The 26,896-nt window shown below is 49.9% G+C and overlaps 1 protein-coding gene across 1 annotated transcript in view; it reads right to left on the bottom strand.

The window, feature by feature from the left end:
* Positions 1-25,773, bottom strand: part of farp2 (FERM, RhoGEF and pleckstrin domain protein 2) — a 26,200-nt gene extending 427 nt beyond the window's left edge. Inside the window, exons 1-23 of the mRNA XM_047037295.1 lie at positions 25,628-25,773; positions 24,386-24,617; positions 16,053-16,157; positions 14,869-14,911; positions 14,681-14,759; positions 14,475-14,572; positions 14,142-14,256; positions 12,570-12,717; positions 12,289-12,384; positions 11,444-11,607; positions 11,243-11,311; positions 11,077-11,134; positions 10,679-10,937; positions 3,587-3,768; positions 3,180-3,269; positions 2,945-3,078; positions 2,601-2,682; positions 2,219-2,456; positions 1,426-1,556; positions 1,126-1,194; positions 852-941; positions 529-611; positions 4-318 (exon numbers count right to left, since the gene is read on the bottom strand). Of these exons, the coding sequence (XP_046893251.1) occupies positions 4-318; positions 529-611; positions 852-941; positions 1,126-1,194; positions 1,426-1,556; positions 2,219-2,456; positions 2,601-2,682; positions 2,945-3,078; positions 3,180-3,269; positions 3,587-3,768; positions 10,679-10,937; positions 11,077-11,134; positions 11,243-11,311; positions 11,444-11,607; positions 12,289-12,384; positions 12,570-12,717; positions 14,142-14,256; positions 14,475-14,572; positions 14,681-14,759; positions 14,869-14,911; positions 16,053-16,157; positions 24,386-24,586 (2,849 nt within the window). The 5' untranslated portion in view covers positions 24,587-24,617; positions 25,628-25,773. The remainder of the gene's footprint in view (positions 1-3; positions 319-528; positions 612-851; positions 942-1,125; positions 1,195-1,425; positions 1,557-2,218; positions 2,457-2,600; positions 2,683-2,944; positions 3,079-3,179; positions 3,270-3,586; positions 3,769-10,678; positions 10,938-11,076; positions 11,135-11,242; positions 11,312-11,443; positions 11,608-12,288; positions 12,385-12,569; positions 12,718-14,141; positions 14,257-14,474; positions 14,573-14,680; positions 14,760-14,868; positions 14,912-16,052; positions 16,158-24,385; positions 24,618-25,627) is intronic.
* Positions 25,774-26,896: the final 1,123 nt, after the last annotated feature.

Raw genomic sequence — 26,896 nt, 5'->3', positions numbered from 1 at the left:
AACAAAAAAACACTAAAGTGAAGAAGCTCCCATTCGATATTTAGAGTGTGTGTCTGACTGTGTGTGTGAGAGTGTGTGTGTGCGAGAGTGTGTGTGTGTGTGTGAGAGAGACAGCATGCGTGTGTGTGAGACAGACAGCATGTGTGTGTCTGACTGTGTGTGTGTGGGAGTGTGTGTGGGGGTGGCTCAGGGAGCTTACTGTTGGAGCGGTCGTAGACGGCTTGGTCCAGCACAACCTCTCCGTTCCCCAGGGCCTTCCCTGCCCGGTCAATGGCCTGGTTCAGATCCTCGATCCACTTAGACATCTCCACCCTGGAGCTGAAACAAGACAGACAGGGTCACCAGACAGACAGGGTCACCAGACAGACAGACAGGGTCCCCAGAGAGAGAGACAGGGTCACCAGACAGACAGACAGGGTCACCAGACAGACAGACAGGGTCACCAGACAGACAGGGTCACCAGACAGAGACAGACAGACAGACAGACAGACAGACAGAGAGAGTAGTAACAGTGCTTTGAGTCCATACCTAGCTGCCACCACGATGGTCCTCTGGGCAGAGTAGATGGTGAAGCAGTGGGGAACTGACCACTCGTTCTCACTCTCCTCCACCTGAGGGAGACACAACACTGAGCCCAGGGAACCCCAACGGCCTCTACTGGGGACAACAGAGGGAGGGGAGAGGGTGGGGGGGGGCAGTACTCACCGGAGCATCCAGCACTATGAGCTGCAGCCGTGAGTGAACCAAGCAGAGAGACGGATTACAACAACCACCCCCAAGTCCCTCCCCCACACCCCCTCTCACCCCCTGACCTCCCCTGTCCCGGAGGTTAAAGGTCAGTTTGTACTCACAATCATGCCGTGTAGGGGCAGCTGGCCGTGAACCTTGAACTGGTTGGTTGCTGTGACACCCTTGCTGGTGTACAGGAGCATGTCTGAGAACTGGAGGGAGACACAGGTTGAGACGCTGAGCTGCTCCCAGGTGGGCGGGCTCCTCAAACAACTCTGCACTTCTGATGCTTGATGACCTGCTGTCCCTCCTACATGAGCTATACTGCTGAGGATGGAAGGATCTGCAGAGAGCCCAGCAGCAGCTGGCCAGGCTGGGTCAGCAGAGTCTACTCACCAGGAAGAACATCCTCTGCTGCAGTCCTTTCTTGGTGAGCTTGTACAGGCAGCCCTCTCGAATAAACTCCTGGAAAAACACAGTGCCCTCTTCAGTCACAGTCCAGTTGAGACACAGCTGCTCTCAGCAGCGCCCCCTGGGGGCCCCTGGGTGCTGCACCCACCCTGCCCGGTGCACCCACCCTGCCCGGTGCACCCTGCCCCCTGGGGGCCCATGCCCCCTGCACCCACCCTGCCCCCTGGGGGCCCATGCCCCCTGCACCCACCCTGCCCCCTGGTGGCCCATGCCCCCTGCACCCACCCTGCCCGGTGCTGTCAGGTTGTCGATGCCAATCAGGTCCCTCTGCAGCTCTGTCAGCTTCTGGAAGTTCTCCAGACGCACCAGGCTTCCCTGGAGCTGAGCCGCCATGTCTGCTACCTCCACCAGAGCCTCTGGACAGACACACACACACACAGCAGAGTTAGTATATTATTAGTATATTTCAGTGCTTCTCAACACACAATAACAGTTGCTTGCCATAAACAATCCTTCACCCAAGGATATTAAAGAAATGGGTCGGCTTCTGAAACAATTCATGTAATATTGCCATAAATAATATTGTACTGTGTAAAGCAGATATAGATATAAAGCCCTCGACAGTGATGCTACGCTTCTGGTATAACATACACCCTAATACACACAGCCCAGACAACATGCGTGACTGCCCCTCTAACACCGAGACACATTCAGCTCTCTCTCTGCTCTTACAGAGTGTGTGTGTGTGTGTGTGCAGGGCTCGAAATTAACTTTTTGGCTTGCCAGCCAAAATGGCTTGTAGATGAAAGATTACCAGCCAAAAATATTTTTTACCGGCCAAAATTAAACCTAGCATTTCAGAAATACTCTGAAATTGTTTGACATAAACCTTTACCTATGACTTTAATATCATTGTAAATCAATCTCAGAATGGATGAAACTAAATCAACCAATTTTACTTTTTGAAATTATTTATTAATTCAGGGGGTTCCAGGGGCCTACTAGCCTACTAACGCTTGGCGGGTGCCAATTTCGAGCCCTGTGTGTGTAGCCAGACTCAGGGCCCCCAGAAGAACACCTTTGCAGTCGTCGTGGTCGGGGTGGTTGGGGGAGTAATGCTCCCAGAGGCGCTCCAGGATCAGCTTGTAGTGCATGAGGCGCTGGATGGGCTTCAGCAGGAAGGTGTTGAGGGGCAGGTAGCACACCTTCTGCAGCTCAAACTCCTTGTACACCGTCTCCAGCTTCTTCAGCCTCTTGGAGGCCTTCTCCAGCTCCGTCAGAACCTCATCGTGCTTCTGCAGGTAGCTGGTGAACTCCTGCAGGGCCAGCGCAGCAGGGGGGAACATCACTGTAGTATACTCCCTCATAACCCTTCTGCCTACTGCTCCACTCACCAAACCAGACTACAGTCTAGTCTGCAGTCTACAAATGTAGTGTCCAGACTGCTGGTGTGGTCTCACCTTCAGAGCACTCATGTTCCTCAGCATGACGTCCCCGATCCTCTGGTAGTCTCCCTTCACGTGGGCGTTAGAGCGCCCCTCCCTGGACACACACAATATCACTAATTTCCCCTCAAGGAACTGGGTGTTACCCAGGAAACAATATCTTTACATAATACAGATCACGTAAAACTTAACCTGAACTGTACTGGAGTTCAATGAACTCTGTATGTAGCTTCAGGCAGTCTGCTAAAAGACTGAAGGTAAACGGTGTTAAGGCAGGGTGTGGCAGGGTGACAGTGTTGGGGCAGGGTGTGGCAGGGTGACGGTGTTAAGGCAGGGTGTGGCAGTGTTGGGGTACTGACCAGAGAGCCAGCCTCTGGTCTATCTCCTTGAGGAAGTCTCTGTGGAACTCGTAGATGGGGTCGATGTTAGAGAACAGCAGGGTCATCAGCCCCTCTGGCATGGCGTTTTCTTTGATGACAGCACTGCGGAACCACTGGTACCACACATACAAACACACACACACACACAGAACATTAACACACACACCCACAGAACATTAACACACACCACACACACAGCAGAACAGAAACTCACCACGGTGATGACCTCTAGGTCTTTCAGGTAGGTCCGCTCGGTGGTCAGAATCTCTTTGGCAATGAAGTAGGCCTTATCAGTGGGGTAGCACTGGAGGGGAGAGAGTTTACAACATCAACACTGACCTAACTGAATCAGTAACATTCCTCCCAGAACAACGGCTAAACTACAGAAGAAATTTGAAAAAGTGCTAGATTACTTAGTGCTAGAAAAAAAAAAGGCATTTACAGAAAGTTTATGAAAGGACTGTTTCATAAAAGCATGGTCGTCTCTTCTTAAACGTCACAATCAGGCCGCCAGAACCTAGAGAACTATCCACCCATCCTAGCCCCCCACACAGCCTTCCAGCCAGCTGGGACCAGGGCTGCTCTGGCCCAGCCTGGGCTGAGAGTCGCAGGGTGGTGTACCTTCCTCCTGCCGTCCTCATCCTCGTCTAGCCTCGCGGTGCCCACCTCACTCAGGATGGGGCTCTGCAGGGGCGAGGGCCCCTGGCCAGGCAGGCTGAGGGTGGACATCTGGAAGGAGGGAGACAGGCAGAGGGGGTCCTTGGAGGGGAATGGGGAGAGCTGGGGGCTGTCCATGGAGGAGCCTGGAGAGGGAGAGAAGGGGGGGAAGGAGGGGGAGAAATAGACAGAGGGAGAGAGAAAGCGAGAGAGGGTGGAAGACAGAGGGAGGGAGAGATAGGGAGAAAGATAAGATAAAAATGTAATCATCATCATTGGAAACAAGCAGAGAATGTTGTAACAGTGTCCAAATTCCCCCCCTCGCTTCACTGGCTTTATAAAAAGAGTTTCTTCCCAGCAGAGGACAGTGATAGAGAGGACAGGGTGAGGTGTAAACAAGGCCAACAAGCCTCTGAGACACACAGGAGCACAAACTGGAGAAACCTGCTCCTACTACCTCTTTCTCTGGAAAGAGGGTGGAACACGCAGGCAACAACCAGAGCAGAGGAGGAAGATGGATGCATTCATGGAAAACATGAAAACATGCGCTGGCAGAGAGCCAAGCAGGAGGGCTGTGATGTCTTCAAGTAGCTCTGGGTAAAGAGGGCTGAGCCCATCCATCATCATATCAGAATATTGATCTGGAGACTGTCCCGCAGAAAGATCTACCTCGACATGGTGCTGCAGTTATGACACACTACTCAAGACACGTGGATCCAGCAGGTAGGGAACACACAGGGTGTTTTCCTGAAAGGGGAATGCTTAATGGGTTCATCACACACTGTTTGACACCGACACACACATTGGGGGAAAGGAGGGAGGAGTGCAGGGCAACACTAACACTGGCTTCACATTCACAGCCACTGTTTTCGGAGCTGTTTTCCTCCAGCATTAGGAGCTGGATCATTGGACTCCAGTTAATGTGAAGCTGATTACAAACAACTGACTGCTTGTGCAGCAGTTTGCACAGCGCACTTCTGAAGGGAAAATGAAAGGTTTGACTTTCCACACAGCCCCAGGAAGACAGCTGTTCTTCTCTTTCTCACAAGAAAAGGAAAAAAAAGAAGAGAGAGAGAGACAGAGAGAGAGAGGAGGGAGAGAGAGAAAGACAGAGAGAGAGAGAGAGAGAGAGAGAGAGAGAGAAAAAAGAAGGTTAGTCCTTCGACCCGGAAACAATTCCCTGAGTGGCTTATCAGGAATGCCTCTGGCCGTGGTTACTGTTTAACTGCAGCGGCCCACGAGGGACAACACAGAGGGGGGAGTCCTGTCTGGAGGGGAGGAGGAGGAAGGGGAGTCCTGCCTGGAGGAGGAGGAGGGGGAGTCCTGCCTGGAGGAGGGGGAGGAGGAGGAGGGGGAGTCCTGCCTGGAGGAGGGGGAGGAGGAGGAGGGGGAGTCCTGCCTGGAGGAGGGGGAGGAGGAGGAGGGGGAGTCCTGCCTGGAGGAGGGGGAGGAGGAGGAGGGGGAGTCCTGCCTGGAGGAGGGGGAGGAGGAGGAGGGGGAGTCCTGCCTGGAGGAGGGGGAGGAGGAGGAGGGGGAGTCCTGCCTGGAGGAGGGGGAGGAGGAGGAGGGGGAGTCCTGCCTGGAGGAGGGGGAGGAGGAGGAGGGGGAGTCCTGCTGGAGGAGGGGGAGGAGGAGGAGGGGGAGTCCTGCCTGGAGGAGGGGGAGGAGGAGGAGGGGGAGTCCTGCCTGGAGGGGAGGGGGTGCTTAGGAAGGACTTGGCAGAGAGCCAATCCAAACAGGGAACACTCTCTAGGAGATGCCCCGCCTCCAACACCTCACAGCAGCCTGGTGTTCTCCTGGTGGAGACAGGAGCCTCTGCAGGCTGGAGGGTCTGATGCTGGAGGGTCTGAGGCTGGAGGGTCTGATGCTGGAGGGTCTGAGGCTGGAGGGTCTGATGCTGGCATGGTCGGATGCTGGAGGGTCTGAGGCTGGAGGGCCTGAGGCTGGAGGGTCTGAGGCTGGAGGGCCTGAGGCTGGAGGGTCTGAGGCTGGAGGGTCTGAGGCTGGAGGGTCTGAGGCTGGAGGGTCTGAGGCTGGAGGGTCTGAGGCTGGAGGGCCTGAGGCTGGAGGGTCTGAGGTTGGAGGGTCTGAGGCTGGAGGCTCTGAGGCTGGAGGCTCTGAGGCTGGAGGGTTTGTCGTAGCGCTCTGAAATGGTCGTCAGCTCTTCACAGACACAGGGTCGTTCACCCTGCTGTTTGTCTTCAGATAGAAGCTTCACACACACCCAATGAACCCAAATGAAGAAGACTGTGTCTCTAGGTCTGATTCAAATGGAAGTGGTTACACAATCTAAGCTGTATAGGATGTGAATATCACAGGTATTATCTAATACACTGACTCTAATAAGTCATGTCTCTAATACACTGCCTCTAATTCACTGCCAAGGGTTTGTTAGGGTTAGATTAGGTGAAGACATCTCTAGCATGCAGGAAACCACTTCTATCAGTCTGCCTTAACTCCTGGTGACGTTGTGTGGGTCAGGTCTGTCATAAGACAATGTTTTTGAAGGTTGTCAGATATCCAGTGAAGGGTAAAAATGAATTCCCTTGGGCAACATTTTACATGCCATGTAAGGTAATTTATTCACACCTTCCTTGATTCATTGGATTTTGGTGTCTAAAAATAATTTTTAGTCTGACATTCGAGGTACCCAAAAGTAATTACTTTATTCTTGAGGGGAAAAAGAAAAAACATACAAACATCAGTTACACCGTTTATAAATCAGGAAGGAAACAGGCTCATCAGGATTTAAGGTTACTTGGTTTTGAGGCCAGGGTCTAGCTGATTAGTGAGTTAAACTAGACATGACTGTCTGTGCGCACCAGGCAGGTGGATGAGACCATGACAAGCACAGCTACAAGGCTGGATTAAGAGACGCTTGGAGATGTGTTACCAGGTGACGGCAGCAACCAAGATGACTTTGGGCAGCTTCCCTGGAGGCAAACAGCCTGATTTTAGCACTGAAGGCAACTTCAAAAGGAAAACTCTACTGAAAGTACCATGATGTTCAGGACCAGCTGGATCGTGTCCAGGCAGCTGTCTTTCTGTGAGTTTACAGCAAGGCCTTCCCCTCACCCCTCCCCCTCACCTGTGACAGAAGAGGTCTTAAAGACGCACTTCAGAAAATGGGAGGTACTGCCAAATTTTATACAGGAGTTGCCTTTGTTCAAAACCAAAACAGAAGAGGTGAATGACATTCAGCCGCCATTTTGGATTTTTAGACAAAGAACACTTATTTGGAAATGACCTTCCATCCTACTGGCTAAAAGACTGGGTGAACTGAGTGTTTCAAACTGATCCATGAAGATCAAAAAGGAATACACTGACCAAATAAAAATGGCAAGTATATTACAAAGCACAGAAAGCAATTTAAAGACAATTGCTGCAGGTAAATAAACTTCAGTCAGCATAAGGGTATATATATATGACGTAATAAGTGCAAAGAGAAGAGCTTGCTTTGCAGAAAGCCAAGTGAAATCTGCCCCCAGGGAAATTCAAGCCAGTTCAAATGACAGGAAATTAAAGCTGGACTCGGATAGTCAAAATTGCTCTGGGCGGAAATGACATCAGCGCAGTGGAGAAACTCTGCTGCCTGTGTTTATTCCCAAACTGTATCAGGACCTTGTGTACCATGGCACTTAGTCAAATGTTCCTCTCAATCCATGTTCCTGAACAGAAACCCAACCAAAACTCCAGATATATCTGTGGTCTGGAAGTCAGGCTAAGCTATCAAGTCTACACACGTAAACGTTACGGACCACGACCGCAAAAACACTCCATTCGACTCCAAGTAATATGTAAAAATAGACACAAAGAATAATCTCAAATTCCAGCTCGCGTTAAAGTGTCAACATCTAAAATGTACAAAGGCCCAACTGCTGAAGTTCTGACCTGGAGCTAGCTAACAGGAGCTAGCTAACAGGAGCTAGCTAACAGGAGCTAGCTAACAGGAGCTAGCTAACAGGAGCTAGCTAACAGGAGCTAGCTAACAGGAGCTAGCTAACAGGAGCTAGCTAACAGGAGCTAGCTAACAGGAGCTAGCTAACAGGAGCTAGCTAACAGGAGCTAGCTAACAGGAGCTAGCTAACAGGAGCTAGCTAACAGGAGCTAGCTAACAGGAGCTAGCTAACAGGAGCTAGCTAACAGGAGCTAGCTAACAGGAGCTAGCTAACAGGAGCTAGCTAACAGGAGCTAGCTGAGGTACGTTTACAGTTAAGTACAGACGTAGCTTCAACTGCAGCAAGCTTGTAAACGCTACTTAAGGTACTGAAGTTTACAGTTAATCTCATGTGGAAAGACCTGAGTCTACTGTACAAAAGATACAAAATATTAATGATTAGTCATCCGTTTGTCAGTCTAAACAGTATATTGATGATACACTTGGCAAATTATGTTGAAAAGTTCAATGCAATGGCTCTCTGCCTTAGTGAATGCTACTCTACTTTGCGTATAAGCAGTCTAGACCAGCCTTTCCCACTTTGCGGCCCACTTCTTGCATAGCTCCCAACACATCCCCACTTAATTGGCGTTTATCAAACGTTTAACAACACAGCGGGAGCCTCGTGTTCCATTATCCATAGGGAACAAATACAGCCGACCAATTATTTATGTACAGAGTTAACATTAACCAATAGCAAGCAAGCTGCTGAGTACATTATAATGTAGCAAAAAATTGTAAGATAGCTGGCCTAGTTAACGTTACTGCTCAAATCCTAGATAGCTAGAGCTAGCCTAGCTAGCTAGAGCTAGCCTAGCTAGCTACTCCTGTGTGAGTTAGATAAACCTTACCTTTGTAATTGTAAATGTAGCTCGAAACGTACAATTTGAACCCTTTTCCCTTTAGCTAGAAGGGCAGCACCATAGACTCCTAGGTACATCGTTGATTGTCATTTTGGGAAGGCAACCCGAACGCCATAAAAAACAACATTTTGTGTTTGAACTACAGTAACGGCTCGCTACCGGAACATTTTGACCTGGATTATGCAATATGCGGAAGTGACGAGTGCTTAGGAGATAGAAGTGGCCGCATGCAAGTAAGGCGTAAATGTCTGTCAACGTGCCAAGCGCAACTATTGGCCTTTCGGTCATAATGAATTAAAGGCAAAATGTCATTTTAAAATGTGTAAGAATTTAAATGATCATTTACCAACAGTATATATAAATATTTTGATATTTATTCATACTTTAGTTGTTTTCATTGGTTTGGCGGCCCACCTGTATTAACTTAGCGGACCACAGGTTGGGAATGGCTAGTCTAGAACATGCAAGTGTAACAGAGGTTTCCCACTGCTGGGGCTCATTCAGTCTGTTGACTGCTGGGATGTTTCCTTACGGACTCACCAGCACACCGCCTACATGTTACTCAACGCTACACTGACTCTGAACAAAAAAATAGATCAAATCCAGATTTCATGCGCATCATTTTTTTTCCTTAATATATTTATATATTTTTACATATCTAACACACCCTTTCCTAATCACAACCATAGTCCTACTAAAGGCTGATTTTGCAAGGCACCATGTTCAGACTAGGTGACAGATCACCAGCAGATGTCACTGAGGACACCATGTTGAAGACTGCAGCTGTGAAGCTTACACCTAAACCGGTGCTCTGACGAACACCAGACTGCATTTGGTTTCTTCCCCTGAGATCTGAGTGGTGTGAAAATAATTAACTGATTCAAGACAATAGTGTCATGAATTTCACAGATCAACAGCTACTATTATTTGTAAATACAAGAAAACAACAACAAACCTTGTCTAATCACAGGAAGCAGAAGCCCAATCAAGTTATACCGAGAAGCAGATTTATAAAGAGATTCAAGAAATGTTACGCCAATTAAATATTCATTAAAATCTTCAAATCTAATGAAGTGTTGGTAGGCTGAAGGCAGCCCAATCCCATCCACAACACTCTCCATTTACTGGTCTCCATCACAGACCACACAGACCTGGTCACCAAGCCACTGATGACAAAGCAGGTCTGGAGACACACCTGGACCAGCAGAGGGACCAGCAGAGGGATCAAAGTGGCTCTGAAGATTAAAGATAAAAGCCAGCGTCCTGGTGTTAACCAGTGACAGGCCCCTGGATCAGAACCAGATGAACAACACACAACCTGTCAGAGACGCCACACCTAGGAGATAAGCCCCCCCCCTGCCCCTTCTACATGTTAATATGGGGGCCGCCCCCCCTCCCCCTTCTACATGTTAATATGGGGGCCGGTGGGTGGGTCCCCCAGGGCGAGGGCCTGCAGGTTGTGGCACTGCAGCAGGAAGCCCTCGGCCCCCCCCAGGGGGTTGTTGTAAAACAGGTTCTGCTCAGGGGGCAGGCCCCCGTCGGAGCCCCAGTCGGAGTCAGAGTCGGCGCTGGCCTCGGTGGCGGTGGGCGGGTAGCTGAGCTGCTCCAGCTGCTCTAGCAAGTCGCTGAACTGCAGCGCCGCGCTGCCCTCCGACCGCACCGAGCACGCCGGGAAGTTGACCATGGAGCTGGCCTCCGAGGGCGCGTCGGAGCCGGGCAGGAGCAGACATGACGCGTCAGGGCCGCCGCCGTACGACTCCCCTGCGGAGCTCAGCCCCAGCTGGTCCAGAGAGCTGCAGGACGAACGGTTATTGGCCAGAGAGCTGGTCTCGGAGCGGGGGCAGCAGGGGAAGGGGTCGGCCAGGTCCTCAGGACTCCGGCACGGACCCCTGGGGTCTCCGTAAACAAAGCTGGGGGCCCCTGTCCCCCGCAGCCCGCAGGCGTAGGCCTCGGCCCCCCCCCCATAGAAGGACATCTCTGTGGGGTCGTCATCTATGAACTCCTCTGTCACCTGGAGAGGAGAGGGGGGGAGGCAGAACATGGCCTTCTGACCAGCACGAAGGATCTCTGCCTCAAACGCCTCCGATGTAAGAAACCCTTTCCTCTCCCCCCCTCCCCCTCCCACATAAAACCCAGCCCCCCTCCTCCCCCCTTGCTCAGTGAGCTCAGTGCCGCTGTGGGGGGGCAGCGTTTGAGAGGGGCTACTCTCTACACACACAGGCGGGTGGAGGGCTGCAGCCCTGCTACTGGGGGCACCTTGGACAGCAGGGGGGGGCGGGGGGGCCTTGACACGGTCCTCCTTCGGGGGGCTGGAGGGCCTGGCAGACTGCGGGGGCTGAGGGGCTGGAGGCTGGCTGGGGCCGGGGCCAAGCCTGGGGCTGGCGCCGAGGCTGGGGCCGGGGCTGTGCTGGGGCTGGAAGCGGGCTGGGGAGCTGGACAGGTGCATGGAGTGGAAGGAGAGCAATCCTGAGGCAGGGGAGCCTGGCATCCGGAGGCTGTCATTGAACGACAAACTCTAAATAAAACAAGAAAGGAGAGGGAGTGAAGGAGAGGAGAGGGGGATGAGAGAAAGCGAGAGACAGAAGATATTCATTAGTTTCCAAAGGTAATGGAAGTGCCCATCCCTCAGAGCTGGTTCATGCATCACTTCCTACCTGTTTTGGCACATCTGAAGCCAGTGAGCGTGCCGACATCCTCACCTTGCTGTTCCTCCTGCAGAGACACAACACTTATTAAGCTGCCAGCAGCGGGAAGAGACATGGACACAACATGCCATGACCGTCCCTGCATGTGAAACACCAAACACACACACACACACACCTCTGGTATGGTGTTCTCTTGGCTCCGCCCTCTCTCACGTACTCCACCAGCTGCTTCTGGGTCCTCCCACTAGCAGGACACACCAGGAGTCAAACACACACAACCACTATGGACCACACAAAAGCAACATTAAAGAGTGTGTATGTGGTTGTATAAAGGCTCATGCCATCCGGTGGTATGCAGCACAGCGAGCATGAGCACCTGTATCTGAAGGAGGAGCCTCTGCTGAAGAAGATGGCTCGGGACTTGGGCTCTGGCTGGTCCAACAGGCGGAAGAAGGAGTGGTGCTCCACACAGTTCTTCCAGAAGATCTTGCACTGGTCTCTGCTGGCCATCATGAACTCCAGAGTGTCCTGGTGGGGGCCCTGGAGAACAACCACATTGACCTTCACTAGAACTAGAAATATAACACTTGATCTGCTCTGCTCCAGACACTCTTAGTGAAAACCTTTTCGATGATTTTTTTTTTTTACCTTTTAAAACTTTTTGGGGAAAATATTTGTTTCTATAAAAAAAAAAAGAAAAAAAAAACATCTAACCTTTCAAAACCATTTTCAAAACTTTTTTCAAACCTTTAGAAACTTGTAAGTCATGCAAGTTACGCATTTTCAACTCAGAATGCATGTGATAGTTTTAGTCTTTCTATAATTAAGCTATACATTCTCTGACATGTCTGTGTCATTTAATACATCCATGCATTTAGGAATGTGTTATAGTGTCTTGTGTCATGAATAGTTTTCATGCCAGCGCCAACTTGTTCTTGCAGTTATCCTAACTTAACTCTCTTTTGGATTTAGCCGACATTGGCAATATCATAGCTGTGAGGTTTAGAGTGGAGTTTAGTGAGAAAATGTTTCTTAATGCGCCGAAACCTGGGCAAACATTTTGTTTTTGTTTTGGACAAGTACATTTAGCTGTTGGACAAGTAAAACATCGGTCTCACTTTCCTGAAGGACAATGTCACACCCTGGGTCAGATCTTCACTTTATTCATATTAGTGAATCAAGTACACATGGATGTTTGGTGGGGCTGAATACAATACTCACATGAACCTCTGGGTGGAGCTTGATCAGGAATCGTTTTCTCTTGAAGCTCAGCTTGCGAATCTTAGACCAGTTGAAGGTGTTTATTTTGGTGTTGCCCTGAGGGAGGTGAAGTTGCCAGATAAGCAGCCAGTCAGACAAGGACTTTGATACACTCTTACGAGGAGGTGTGTGTGTGTGGCTTTGATACACACCCATGAGGGAGTGTGTGTGCACGTGTTTGATACACTCCCTTATAAGTTGATAGCATGTGTATTTGATACATTGGAGGATGTGTGAGTCACCTGGAACACCTGCAGTCCCAGGTGAGCCACAGCCAGACTGATCCTGGTGCCCTCGCGGTCAGCGGCCAGGTGCAGACGCACTCCGTACATCTCCAGCTTGCGAGCGATCTCCAGGACCTGGAAGTCTGACTCAGCAGGGGTTTGGCCTCTGAGGGAGACAGCAGGATCAGGATTCATGAGATACGAACCTTCAGACAGAAGCTCCTTCAGCTGGGCCCTCCAACCTTGCTGCTGCAGAACCACCATTCAGAGACCTGATTCTGTTTTTCAACCAGTTTCTATTAGATGGAGGTGTGCTACACTGGAGCCCTACAGGAGGGGCCTCACCAGGAACAGAGCTGAGGAGGTCTGTGGGCGTGGCTCCGGGCGTGTGTGTGTGTGTGCGTGTGTGTGGAGAGGGGGGGAGGGTCTATCAAGACCTCAAAGAAATCCATCTGTTTGCCTGTTTTATCCATCCACCTCATAATAAGAGGATATCCCAGGCTGGAAATGTTCTTCCAGTTTGAGGAACCTAAGCTGCTACGTCATCAACGTCTAATTTTACTCATCCTTTAATCAGGGGAAATCTCCTTAGTGGCCTCTCTCCCTCCCTCTTCCCTGCCCCTCCCCCCCCCCCCCCTTGCCCCTCCCTCCCTTGTCTCACTGGCCGTATGGTCTGAGACTTGGATTAGGACAAGGTGCCACAGAAACAGCTTGCCTACCCTGCCCTGTTAACCCCAGCCCTGCCCTACTCTATCCAGCCCAGCCCTGCCCAGCCTGGGGATGGAGCAGTCCTTCAGGCTGCCTACTGTAGCAGTGCTCTGGCAGGCTGAAGAAGAGGCAGCCATTCAGAGAGGGAGCCACTAAAGCAGAGACAATAGCATGTGAACAGGGGAGCTGATTGTGGGAAAGTGCAGTGAGTGGTTTTGTGAAAGCAGCAGATTACCATTAACAGCACAGCCCTGACTCCATGCCAGCCCTCCTCAATACGGACGGTCACAGTTGTCTGATAAATCTCTCACGTCTCCACCAGAAGGTTTTACATTAATCCCAACGTTTAGCCCACATTCCCACCAAGTTCTCCAAACAAGCAGCACTTGTGTCTGTGTGTGTTACGCTCTGAACAGACACCAAGCACCAGGGGCTGGAAGACCCGGATGAAGGGACCACAGTCTTAGTTCATCCAGTGGAACATTCCACAGAACGGTAACATTAAATCACATCCCTGTCCCGGAGAGATGCGAGCCACAGACACATAAGAGATTTCTGAGGAGAACAGCCTCTTCACAGAGGTCCCACTTTAGGGGGTAGAGGGAGGAACAAGTACTAGGTCTGACATGGTAGGAGAGAGGAAGGAGGGCGAGTTAGAGGAAGACAATGAGAGGAGGAGAAAGTGAGAACGATAGGAGGAGAGATAGACAAGAGGAGGAGTGAGACAGGAGGAGAGAGAGACAGGGAGAAAGAGACAGGAGGAGAGAGAGACAGGGAGAGAGAGACAGGGGGCGAGAGACAGGAGGAGAGAGAGACAGGGGGTGAGAGAGAGACAGGAGGAGAGAGAGACGGGGAGAGAGAGAGACAGGAGGAGAGGCTCACAGGTGCTTGCTGTGCAGTTCTATGATCCTGTCCTGGACTTTGTCCTGGTACGGCAGCAGCTTGTTCACACGCAGGAAATCCCTGTCGGCCATGTCATCATAGTCCCCTATCTCCGCTGCCAGGGATGAACACAATGTGTGTGTGTGAGAGAGAGAGGGGGAGGGATAAGAAGGATAACCGACAGTCATTCATCGATGTCATCAGACAGTACTTATTATTGTGTGTGTGTGTGTGGGAGTCAACAGGTTAAAGCAGACGTACAGTGCAGCAGGTGGGAGAACAGCAGGCCACCTGTGCATGTGTGTGTGTGTGTGTGTGTGTGTGTGTACGTACACTGCAGCAGGTGGGAGGCCAGCAGGGCTCCTGTGTTCTCTGTGCAGGTCAGCAGGCCGTCTGTCAGGTCCCTCTTCACCTGCAGGGAGAACAGGTACCTGGGGGGGAGAAGGGGCTCAGCCGGGGTCTGGACCCTCCACAGACTCACACAGGAAGTAGTGCAGCAGAGGAGGAAGTGACCTCACAGTGTCAGTGTTGAGGCATACCTGGTGTACTCTTCTTGCAGCTGACCAGGGTCTGGAGGGAAGAACTTGACAGAGAGCCGGAAGAGAGTGTTCCCTGGTCCTGAAACGTGCACACAAAAAGACAAAGAGTCACACACACTCTCAGTTTGTCCTTGCGTCAAGTAATACCTGGAATTACAGTGACAGGAGTGACGCTGGTGCAAACGTACTTCTCACTTGTTTCACCAGCAGCTTATTGAGCTCCAACCAAACCTGAAAGCAGCAGGGGAAGAGTTGAGAACCCTTCAGTTTAATACACACAACAAAAGCCTAGGCCTCTCCCTATCCCAAACCAAGGACAAACTATACAGCGCTGTTCCCAGAAGGCTCCTCCCTCCCACCTCCCCCTGCTCCTCCTTAACATCTGGCTCTGATAGAGGAATGCGCTCCTCCATCGCTCCACCTTCTCTTCCCTCAGATGAGCACAGTGCTGAGCGGCACAGCTCTGAGAAGCACAGCTCTGAGAAGCACAGCTCTGAGCAGCACAGCTCTGAACAGCACAGCTCTGAGCAGCACAGCTCTGAGAAGCACAGCTCTGAACAGCACAGCGCTGAGAAGCACAGCTCTGAACAGCACAGCTCTGAGAAGCACAGCTCTGAGAAGCACAGCTCTGAGAAGCACAGCTCTGAACAGCACAGCTCTGAGAAGCACAGCTCTGAGAAGCACAGCTCTGAGCAGACGGTTGTCTGTTGTCTTACTTCCCACTGACAGATCTCAGGTAGCTAAAACATGTCTTGTTTTTCACATAACTGGGTCAAAGAAAACATGAGCCACTTGGGCCAGTCCTGACAGCAGCCCCCAGCAGTTTAACAGAATTATAAAACATCTATTGGCAAGTCAAGATAGAATTAAATGACGGTTTTCCGTCAGGTACATTTTGACTTTCCAACGAGCTTAAAAGTGATCCCGCTGAACATAAAACATCTGTCCCTGGCTGGAGGCTAGATGTGGTAAACCTCACAGACCTCACAGACCTCACAGACCTCACAGACCTCACAGACCTCACACTCTGAAATGTGTCTTGAAGTCGTCTCTGCTCTGTTCTCTTTCAGCTGGTCATGTGACTGGTCATGTGACTGGTCATGTGACTGTTTCATATCTGACCTGAAGAGGTACAGCAGCAGTGTCTTAATCCACCATGATCTGCTTGCTTCAGTTCCAGGTAAGTTTCAGGAACATCACGTTCTACCATTTTTATTTGTTTGCTTACACCAGACATGTTTAAATCCTCACTCCTTAAAGTTGAAGGCAAACCTCTGATGTCCAGCTGTAATAATACTAACATATGACCTTCCTGTCTCCGTCCAAAGTTGACGTTACAGACCACTGTCTTTCTGAACAGGAGAGTACCTACCCAGTTCATCTGCATGTTCTGGAACTCCAGGCCAAAGTAATCACTCTCGATGATGTTGCATCTCCGGAAAACTTCAGAATGAAGGGTCTGTCCGTCTACCTTCGACTACAGAGAGACAGGAAGTGACATTAGCTCATATTTCACAACATGGAAGGACATGCATTCAGCAGAGCCTGAATTCCCTGTGCAATTTACTAACCACCTTCCAATCAGCTTGTTCCTGTTTGAGTGGAGACAGATTTGTGGCTGTCAAAGGGGTGAAACACAAAGTTCATGTGACTGTTTCTGTCTCTAAATGATTCCCTTGACTGTCTTGACAGCCTTGTATTGATGGGTACCAGCCTTGTATTGATAGGTACCAGCCTTGTATTGATAGGTACCAGCCTTGTATTGATAGGTACCAGCCTTGTATTGATAGGTACCAGCCTTGTATTAATAGGTACCAGCCTTGTATTAATAGGTACCAGCCTTGTATTGATAGGTCCCAGCCTTGTATTGATAGGTACCAGTCTAGGTCGGATGGCATGGCACCTTGGTATGGCACCTTGGCATAGCACCTTGGCATGGCACTAGGCACTTTAGTTTGGGCTGTTTGTGTGTTTCTGTATGACCAGCATGGGAATGAGCACAGGAGTCACATGGAGGGGAAAGACCTGGGGCCTCATGTATAAAGGATTGAGCAGCTTTCATACCAGAAGATGGCGTACGGCCAAAACTCAAAAAGTACCCACGTACAGAAATATTCACATGCATAAAACCGGTCGTACACCAGGTCCTGCGCACCTTTCCTTTATAAATCAAAATCAACGTGAGATTGACCGCACGTGAACGAGCCACTGACCCCGCCTTGCCTCCTCCCATAAATGAATATGCAGATGGGCTATAAATGCACTCCTGAGGTCACTTTGTCTGAATTACCGTATTTCTTCGATAAACGCCGCCCTCAAATCAACGCAAATCAAATTTATTCGAAGAAATACGGTGACTGTGAGATCGAGGTTCTGACAACCGAGTGTGGAGGCGAGAACATATGTCCTGTTTGGCGGCCTGTCATCAGGTATTAGAAAGAAAGAAAGTCGGCGGACTGTCACTATTTGCGCCCTTTCTTGTTTTTAACCTGCAGCACTTTGAGATTTTGCTAAATGTAAAGTGCATTACAAATAAACATTACATTATTATTATAGGGCAATAAATGCTGTGGTTCAGTGAACCGGACCATGGCATAAATTAAGAAGAAATGGTCTGATGTAAAACTTTAAATGAAGAAACGAGTGGTGGCGCATCGTAACAGCATAGCAGCTATAGGGTTAGAGTGACATGCATTTCCTGAGTGATTTTGTCGTTTGTTTGACACCCTCAAGTTTAACAGAAGTTATTAAGTGGTGGCGGATTAAAAAGAAGGCTATATAGCATTTCCCGTTTTGGGTTTTGGCATTTTGATGTGATTATCCACATTAATGATCAAACTTTTATTTTTATGTTTTTTGAATAGTCAACGTCATAAACGTAGTAGTGAAAACTTTATTCTGTAATATTTGGTGAGTTTCGGCACTTTTCAGTTAGAATTCGCCATGTTACAGAGCCAGACAAGACTTTACGGACGGTCCACACATTCTCACGTCAAGTAAATCTTTATCCATCACAAAGTGTGCGTGAAAACTAGCGTACGCAAGCTTTTTGAGCGTACGCAACGTTTATACATGAGGCCCCTGGAGAAGTTTACCTTAGCTACACTGTGGGGTTTGTTTTCACTGAACCCCGGGCTAATTACTATGTGCTAGGAACACAAGGCATTTTGGGTTTGGAATCCAAGCCTGTGACTTCCAGAGAAAATTATAGAGGCAGACATCTGTTAGTAATGTCAAATTGTATTTTCAAAAAAGCATAAAAATAGGACTGGTATGCTTTGGCAAAACTGAAGCAAATGTCTCGTGATGACTTGCGATAGAGATCCAGCTCAGCTGGATCTGAAGGCTGTGTTGCTGGTAAACTTGCATGCATGCCCAGCTAAGACCCTCATTTGTTTCCACCAGATGTTGAAAGTCAGAAGTGAATTCCGGAACTCCAAACATGGTTACAGTACAGGCTAATCCACAGAACAACACCAGAAGTCTCCATTAACTCTTGTCTCTGGATTACAGGACTGAATCTGAAACACACAAGTGGACCCCTGCTGTCTGGGTTAACCATCAACAGGACTGTCTCAACAGGGAGAGAGAGACCTGCTTTGATTGGAAACTGATACTTGGAGCCTCCCTCTCTCCCTCCTCAACAGTCCCAGTTGGGAGGGAGAGATGACCTTCTCTCCTCTGCTCTGATTGCTCCCAGACAGAATAAGGTATACTAGCACACAGACCTCCTGCAACAGGGCTCACATTAACCCCTCAATGTCCCAACAGCTCTCTAATGAGCATTTCATACCCTTCTCGTGGTTTATTGGTTTAATAATATATATCAGTCCCACCACAATACTATCCTAAAGGCAAGCACATACAATTAGACTGCTAGGCCCAGGGCCTTGCTGACAGACCCATGAACTCAGACACAGGCCTTAAGAAGAATAAGGTATACTAGCACACAGACCTCCTGCAACAGGGCTCACATTAACCCCTCAATGTCCCAACAGCTCTCTAATGAGCATTTCATACCCTTCTCGTGGTTTATTGGTTTAATAATATATATCAGTCCCACCACAATACTATCCTAAAGGCAAGCACATACAATTAGACTGCTAGGCCCAGGGCCTTGCTGACAGACCCATGAACTCAGACACAGGCCTTAAGAAGTGGCCTGTTCAGCAACAACATTGAAGAGGGGTGAACACGGCTCTGATCTCAGCTCTTGTCTCTTATCGCTTCCTGACTTCCTAGACCTGGTTTGTTACACTGACAGTGTGGTCAGGGTGCTAGGCAGCACCGAGGGTCTGCTCTGTGGGGCCAGGTCAGGGGTCACCAATCAGCCCAGCGCTACAGCAGCAGGGATTAGGCTGCAGCAGATGTTCCTCTGGCCATGAAATGTTCCCTGTGTTTACAGTGTGTGGGTCAGTAGGAGGGCCTGGTCCCCTGCCGCTAAACACACAAAGCCAGGGGCCAGCAGGGGGCCAACCAGGGGACAGACAGGGGCCAGACAGGGGCCAGACAGGGGACGGCCAGGGGACGGCCAGGGGACGGCCAGGGGACAGCCAGGGGACAGACAGGGGCCAGACAGGGGCCAGACAGGGGCCAGACAGGGGACGGCCAGGGGACGGACAGGGGACAGACAGGGGACAGACAGGGGACGGCCAGGGGACGGCCAGGGGCCAACCAGGGGACAGACAGGGGCCAGACAGGGGCCAGACAGGGGCCAGACAGGGGACGGCCAGGGGACGGACAGGGGACAGACAGGGGACAGACAGGGGACGGACAGGGGACGGCCAGGGGACGGCCAGGGGCCAGACAGGGGCCAGACAGGGGACAGCCAGGGACCGCAAGCTACAACCAGAACAACGTATCTGGAGGCCATTTTTTTTTACTTCAGGTCAGAGGGTGTCAAAGCATCACACACCAGAGTGGGACATGCATCACTTTGTCCTGTCACACTGGACTGAGATACACTGTTTCCCATCTTTCGGATCACAGATTCTGGGAACTCCTGGGAGAGGCCCTGGTTGAGGCCCTGGGTGAGGCCCTGGGTGAGGCCCAGGGAGAGGCCCAGGGAGAGGCCCAGGGAGAGGCCCTGGGTGAGGCCCTGGGTGAGGCCCTGGGTGAGGCCCAGGGTCAGCCCAAGGAGAGGCCCAGGGTCAGGCCAAGGGAGAGGCCCAGGGAGAGGCCCGACAGACAGCTGGCTGAGGCTGCTGGTCAGATAATGACACCCAGGCTAGCGCTAAGCAAGATCAGGACAACTGGGCCTCCTGGCTCTAGCCTGCTGTGTCGCTCAGGGGCTCTGTGGTGACAGACTGACAAGAGTCTGGAGGAGGGGATCCCTCACTGAAATGCTCCTCTAACATCAGTCAGGATGCGTCTCAGTTAGTCGTCTTCCCTGAGGGTTTAGCTAGGTTAAGGTGCTGATCTGTGGGCATCTGTAAAGAGACAATCACATCCCAGCGGAAGCAGAAATAGTGATGGTTGAGAATTCCAGCTGCCCAGTGTAGAGGCAGGGAGGCAGGGAGGTTTGGCTGGTGGCTGCCCAGTGTAGAGGCAGGGAGGCAGGGAGGTGTGGCTGGTGGAGCGCCTCACTCAAGCAACAAGGAGGATTTATCCCATCAGATCAACGACCTTTCCAGTTCTTTCCAGTTACACTCAGTCATTTGGTTAGATTACTGGTTGCGTGTGGCGGGTTAGGCTGCAGACTGTCGGCCAGGGCCTAAAGCATGCTTTCCAGAAGCAACGACTGTTCAAGTGAAGATTAAAGCCAACACTAGTATCCCTTCAGGGAGAGGCACACTGTATGACCACACGGCTTATTCAAGTGACAAGAGCTTTTTTAGCAATGCAGTACACAGCGTCAGTAGTGTTGCTATGCAGTACACAGCGTCAGTAGTGTTGCTATGCAGTACACAGCGTCAGTAGTGTTGCTATGCAGTACACAGCGTCAGTAGTGTTGCTATGCAGTACACAGCGTCAGTAGTGTTGCTATGCAGTACACAGCGTCAGTAGTGTTGCTATGCAGTACACAGCGTCAGTAGTGTTGCTATGCAGTACACAGCGTCAGTAGTGTTGCTATGCAGTACACAGCGTCAGTAGTGTTGCTATGCAGTACACAGCGTCAGTAGTGTTGCTATGCAGTACACAGCGTCAGTAGTGTTGCTATGCAGTACACAGCGTCAGTAGTGTTGCTATGCAGTACACAGCGTCAGTAGTGTTGCTATGCAGTACACAGCGTCAGTAGTGTTGCTATGCAGTACACAGCGTCAGTAGTGTTGCTATGCAGTACACAGCGTCAGTAGTGTTGCTATGCAGTACACAGCGTCAGTAGTGTTGCTATGCAGTACACAGCGTCAGTAGTGTTGCTATGCAGTACACAGCGTCAGTAGTTAGTCTGCCTGTTCATCAGCCCTGTCTAGCTCTGTCCGTCACATAAAGGGTTAACAGTTTAAAGGCCAGTCGTTGAAATTCCTCGGCCAAACTTCCTGTGGGGATTCACCAAGGAGGGGGCCGTACTCCTGATTCCTGAAACTGTCTCCCTCCCCCTCCCCCTCCCATCACATCCCTCCTTCCCTCCCCTCCCCCCACTTCACCCCCCCCCCCCCTCCACACACACACTTTCCCCTCCCCCCACTCTCAACTCCCCCCCCCCCCCTCCTCTCCACCCAGGCCTGAAACACAACATCAGTCACACAAACTGTTCTTTTAAACACCCGAGGCTGGCCCCCCTCTCCCTCCAATTGGTTGGTTGTCAACCTCGCTATTTATGTGCTTGTTTGCTGAGGCTGAGCGAGGCTTGCTCTGCCTCCCCCCCCCCCCACCCAAAGCAAGTCTGGGAGGCTGGAGGAGTGCAGAGGGCCGGCTGAGGGGCCGAGCCTGCTGGATAAAGAGGCTAGTGTTCAGCACCCTGCCTCTCGTCCAGCAGCCACAAGGCTGGGCTGTGGCTGTGGCTAGTGTGGGCGGGCCGGGGCCCATCAGAGGCCTGCCTCCAGAGAGAGGCCTGCCTCAGAGAGAGGCCTGCCTCAGAGAGAGGCCTGCCTCAGAGAGAGGCCTGCCTCAGAGAGGGGCTTGCCTCAGAGAGAGGCCTGCCTCAGAGAGGGGCCTGCCTCAGAGAGGGGCCTGCCTCCAGAGAGAGGCCTGCCTCAGAGAGGGGCCTGCCTCCAGAGAGAGGCCTGCCTCCAGAGAGAGGCCTGCCTCCAGAGAGAGGCCTGCCTCAGAGAGGGGCCTGCCTCCAGAGAGGGGCCTGCCTCCAGAGAGAGGCCTGCCTCAGAGAGGGGCCTGCCTCCCTCTGAACGCCAGCTTCTCTCTGAACGCCAGCCTCCCTGTGCAGGACTCGTCCTGAGAGCTCCTCATCAGGATGAACCATTCAGAGGGCCGTGAATGTGCTTTGCACCAAATGTGTGGAGGGGGCAACGTTTGTTGAAGGCCACAGCCATTTGAAACATTTAACACTGCAATTTAGTGTCTATTTTTTTATTCGGCAGAAACACAGAGATAACATGACAGGCCAGGAAGCCAAACCTAAGTGCGGTACGACATCTGTTTGTACTGCTTACTCCACAAACACTGCTTCCAAAGAAACGTCACACCAAAACGTCACAGCAAAACATAAGCGCCACATCAGTGCCGTGATAGCTGTTTGCAGCGGTGGTGTTTGCAGCGGTGCTGTTTGCAGCGGGGCTGTTTGCAGCGGGGCTGTTTGCAGCGGGGCTGTTTGCAGCGGGGCTGTTGGGCAGTGCTGGGTGCAGACCTCAGCAGCAGGCTCAACCTTCAGGGTGAATTAACCTGACGGTGAGCAGAGCAGTGGTGTCTACTGGAGGATTCAGTGCAGGGTGGTGTATACTGGAGGGAACAGGGCAGGGTGGGGTCTACTGGAGGGTTCAGGGCAGGGTGGTGTATACTGGAGGGTTCAGTGCAGGGTGGGGTCTACTGGAGGGTTCAGGGCAGGGTGGGGTCTACTGGAGGGAACAGGGCAGGGTGGGGTCTACTGGAGGGAACAGGGCAGGGTGGGGTCTACTGGAGGGTTCAGGGCAGGGTGGGGTCTACTGGAGGGAACAGGGCAGGGTGGGGTCTACTGGAGGGTTCAGGGCAGGGTGGGGTCTACTGAAGGGTACGGGGTTTGAAGGCTTTCTCTATCGGACGTCAAACACTATTCAAGTTTGATGGGCTGAAAAGTGTTTCATTTGTCATTCGACAACCCAAGTTAGACTGCCCACTGCAGACAGGTTGTTGTCAGGCAGAGAGACAACATATGGTCCATAAGATTATGAAAGGCCACCGCAGCAGTGGGCCTCGACCCTGCAGCCAGAGCCGTTATTGTTATGGCTGCCGCAGGATTTAGGTCAGACCAGCTGTTGGGACCACAGCTCAAACAGGCCATAGATCTGTTATCCTATCAACAAACCACATTCCATAACGGAGCAAAACAAAACAGTGTGTCAAGTCAGTGTATTCATGAATGCCCTCCCTGGTGTTCAAACTATACTGGGACATGTGCAGTCCCTTCAGAACAAGCAGGAAGTCTGGCTGATTTAGTGACTTCCTCATCACTTCCTATTAGCCTTGTGCATGAGGTTCGGCCACAAGGCTGACATACGACAGACAGACAGACAGACAGACAGACAGACAGACAGACAGACAGACAAGAAAGACAAGACAAGACAAGACAGACAGGTAATCTCATCAGCAGTGATGACAAATTAAAACTTCATACAAAACAAGACTAAGATATTTGCTTCAGGATATAATTCCATCTGCTGACTGATATTTTAAATAAATTTAACATTTATAAGTTAGACATTTTAAGGGAGGGCAGAACCTACCTCAGAAACAGTTTCCCCCAATTCATCAGAATGGCTAATTACTAGAGGAGTAGCTGTGAGGAGACAGCCGGTGGATGGGGTCTGCATGATGACAAGGTACACCACCAGACCCCCTTCACACCCCCCTTTGCTGCAGCCCTGCCCCCCCCCCCCCCCCCCCCGGCTGCTACACGTCTGAATAACCTCAACTCAGACAGCAGCAGAACATTCGTGTTCACTGTTCTAGAACATCACACAGTATTCCTCAAGTGACTGATAATGTGCTTCTCATCTAAAATAGTGAACCAAACAGCGAACGACACACTGTAGAGGCTGAACCAAACGAGAGACACTCTCGTTTACAGACAGGGCTGTAATCCTAAACACTTGCCTCTAAACACTGCATGACAAATCCACACGCTTGACACATCCACACATGTTCAAATGTTTGAAGGTTTTCTCCTGGTTATAAATGATCAGATTTTCCAGTTGGTTCTACTGTAAACCTACACACAGACACACACACATACACACAGACACACACACACACAAACACACACCAAGCCCATCTAACAGGCACAGCCAGGAGTATAGTGCCATGGTAAATTACACTAGGTGGCCCACAGTAAGCAGTCTTAAAGAGGAAGGGATTTAAGGACCAAAGCCATGTGGCAGCTGTCAGTAACCACGACGACACGCACACACCCTGTTCCCAGAGCACACAGCGTTGGGAACATACAGGCCTTTCCCACACCCCAAAACAATTATCCAAATGGTTGAAATGCAATCTTTTATTTCATCCACTAACCAACATAAAGGAACAGATTGCTATGGATTATCTTTAAACTAGACACTAGGAATGGCCATCACCAGTAAGTAATATTGGGCATGTGCATCCCTGGAAACTCACCTCCAGGTCATAGAATTCCTGGGAGTCATCGAGGCCCTGAACACGTATCTGTAGCCCTCGCCCCTGACCTTTGCCCCCGCTGCCCAGGGCAGTGCTGAGGCTCTGGCCAGGTTCCAGGGTGCTGATCCCAGCGTTGAACTGGGCGCCCAGACGTGTTCCCGGGGTCTGCAGGGCCCGGTACGATCCCTCAATCTCGCCCATCCCGGCTCACGCAAACCAGCCACTAACTCTCCTGCAAAACAAATTCAGTTGTCAGGTAACATCAGTTAAGGGGAGATCATTGCAAGATTCTCAGACAACTGCAAGAAGTTACTAGTCCTGACAGGTACGTTTCTGTGAAGACTGAGAAAAACAAACAAACATTGTTGCCAAAATTACATTTGCCAACATAACAGGCATCTTCAACAACTGACACTATGACTAGTAGGCTACCATTCGAGCCGTTTCACTCTGGTTGACCACCGAGTTTGCATCAAATAATTTGCTTAACAGTAAAACGGGCTAAATAAGCGCTCCTATTTCTGTAGTGTACTATTCCTGATTTGCTTATTTCTGTTGGCAGGAGTCTGTGGTAGACTAGTGCAGTAGGCTATATGGCAGGAGACCAGTAGATGTGGCACTAATCATCCCAAAATTACATCTTGTTAAACGAGTACAGCCTGGACTACAGGGTGCGCGCACCGTCACCTACGGTCCACATATCTGAAATAAGGACATGAACCTTAAGGAAAATAATGACGTTAACATTCCAATATAAACCCTGTGCCTATGGCTAATTACATACATTTAAATTACCTGAACATCACAATTACTTGCACCCTGACTACGTAGACCATTCTGTTCCGTCTACAAAAGTTACATTTAGCTAGCATTTTGCGAAACTGAAGAACACATGAATGAGAGCTCTTCAGATATGCAACATTCGACGGTGACGTGCACCAAGTAGTGTGGCCAAGGTAAACTAGCCTCTTGGAGAAAATTGATTGATTAAAATGGTTCATTGGTAAGGTAAAATACAACGTATTCTGGGAAAACAAACAATATACCAAGAATTAACCAAATATTTGAATAATTACAAAGTTTCTAGACGAAAAGAAACTATCGACCTGAATCCATTAAAAGTAGCCTATTGAAGCGCCTTGCATAACCAATAACCCTGATGAAATGAAGTTTCTGCATTTTCTATATAAATACTTCACACTGTATCGGTTTCTTGCAAGAAAGACAAAGTTGTGACCATACCTTCTCTTTTGCTCTCGAAATACTTGAACTCAATATTGAGTATGTCCCATGGCCGTCGTGAAAAGAGCGCAGATAACCTAGCCACAAGTTAAAATCGTTTACTACACCCCGGCCGCCCTGCGGTTCTCGACTGAAAAGTCCACACTCCTTAGCACAGCACCGCTATGAGAGGATTACGTTGAGCACAGTCACATGACAGTCCGTCACCTTGTTACAACAAAACGAAAGTTTTAACTGTGTCATTGGACAAGACTGTGATTCGCTTCACCATTGGTTCAGATTGCACCACCAATTTAACCTACCGTTGGTGATGGTTGAATTATTTTATTAACCCTGTTTGGTTAAAATACTTTTTTATACTGGACATTTTACAAACAATTAAAAATATGTGCAAAAAATAAAGTAATGTTTTTGGACCAGATATCGTTTTTTAGCACATCGGATTATCTAAAGTTATTGGAAAGTTTTTACCAGCAAGTCCATTGACGCTGTTCTTCAGGCATCATAAAGGAAGATTTAATCAATTTGGAATATTGTGATTTGGTGGGATAATCACAAATGATTGAGTAGCCTGACCTCTAGTGGCATTACATGGCTTTAAACAATACGACAGGATTATAATAATACTAATAATGCTATACCATCAGCAACATAGCGATTACTTCACATGTCACGCATGAATAATTGACAAATTTTTCTTAAACAATTGAACAGTTGGTTCCACGTTGGTAATCTGAAAGGGTCCCTACAACCGTGATGATATATGCCTACGTACTCTGCAAACTTATGGGTTATGCTGAGGGTAGTAACATTATAGACAGAAACAACCAGTTCAAACACAATACTTGCAACACATACAGATAGCTTTACTAAAACCATGGAAACTCTTCAAGGAGTAATTCCACTTTCATGGCCATGTAGGTGTGTAATTTCAGGAGATAATATAACAAGATACATCTGTTTTACAGTTCATCTGTGCTTAAAGGTACATTATTGTTTTGATTCTCAGAGTAATTTAACATTTGGTATCAAATACCCTCAAACATCGTAATTCAATATTGTAATGTGTAGACCTTCCAGCTGTCTTTATTTGAGCACAAAAATCGTTTCAGTAATCTTATCTGCAAGCTCTTTAGTGCTGACCATCATCTGATTTACACACACACACACACACACACACACACACACACACACACACACACACACACACACACACACACACACACACACACACACACACCCACTAACACTCGGTTAACATTTGCCACC

This window comes from Hypomesus transpacificus, chromosome 16 (assembly GCF_021917145.1).
Source record: "Hypomesus transpacificus isolate Combined female chromosome 16, fHypTra1, whole genome shotgun sequence".
In the NCBI taxonomy this organism is placed as follows: Eukaryota; Metazoa; Chordata; class Actinopteri; order Osmeriformes; family Osmeridae; genus Hypomesus; species Hypomesus transpacificus.
The sequence above is the reverse complement of the archived record's forward strand: the minus strand, read 5'-3'. Positions and strand labels throughout refer to the sequence as shown.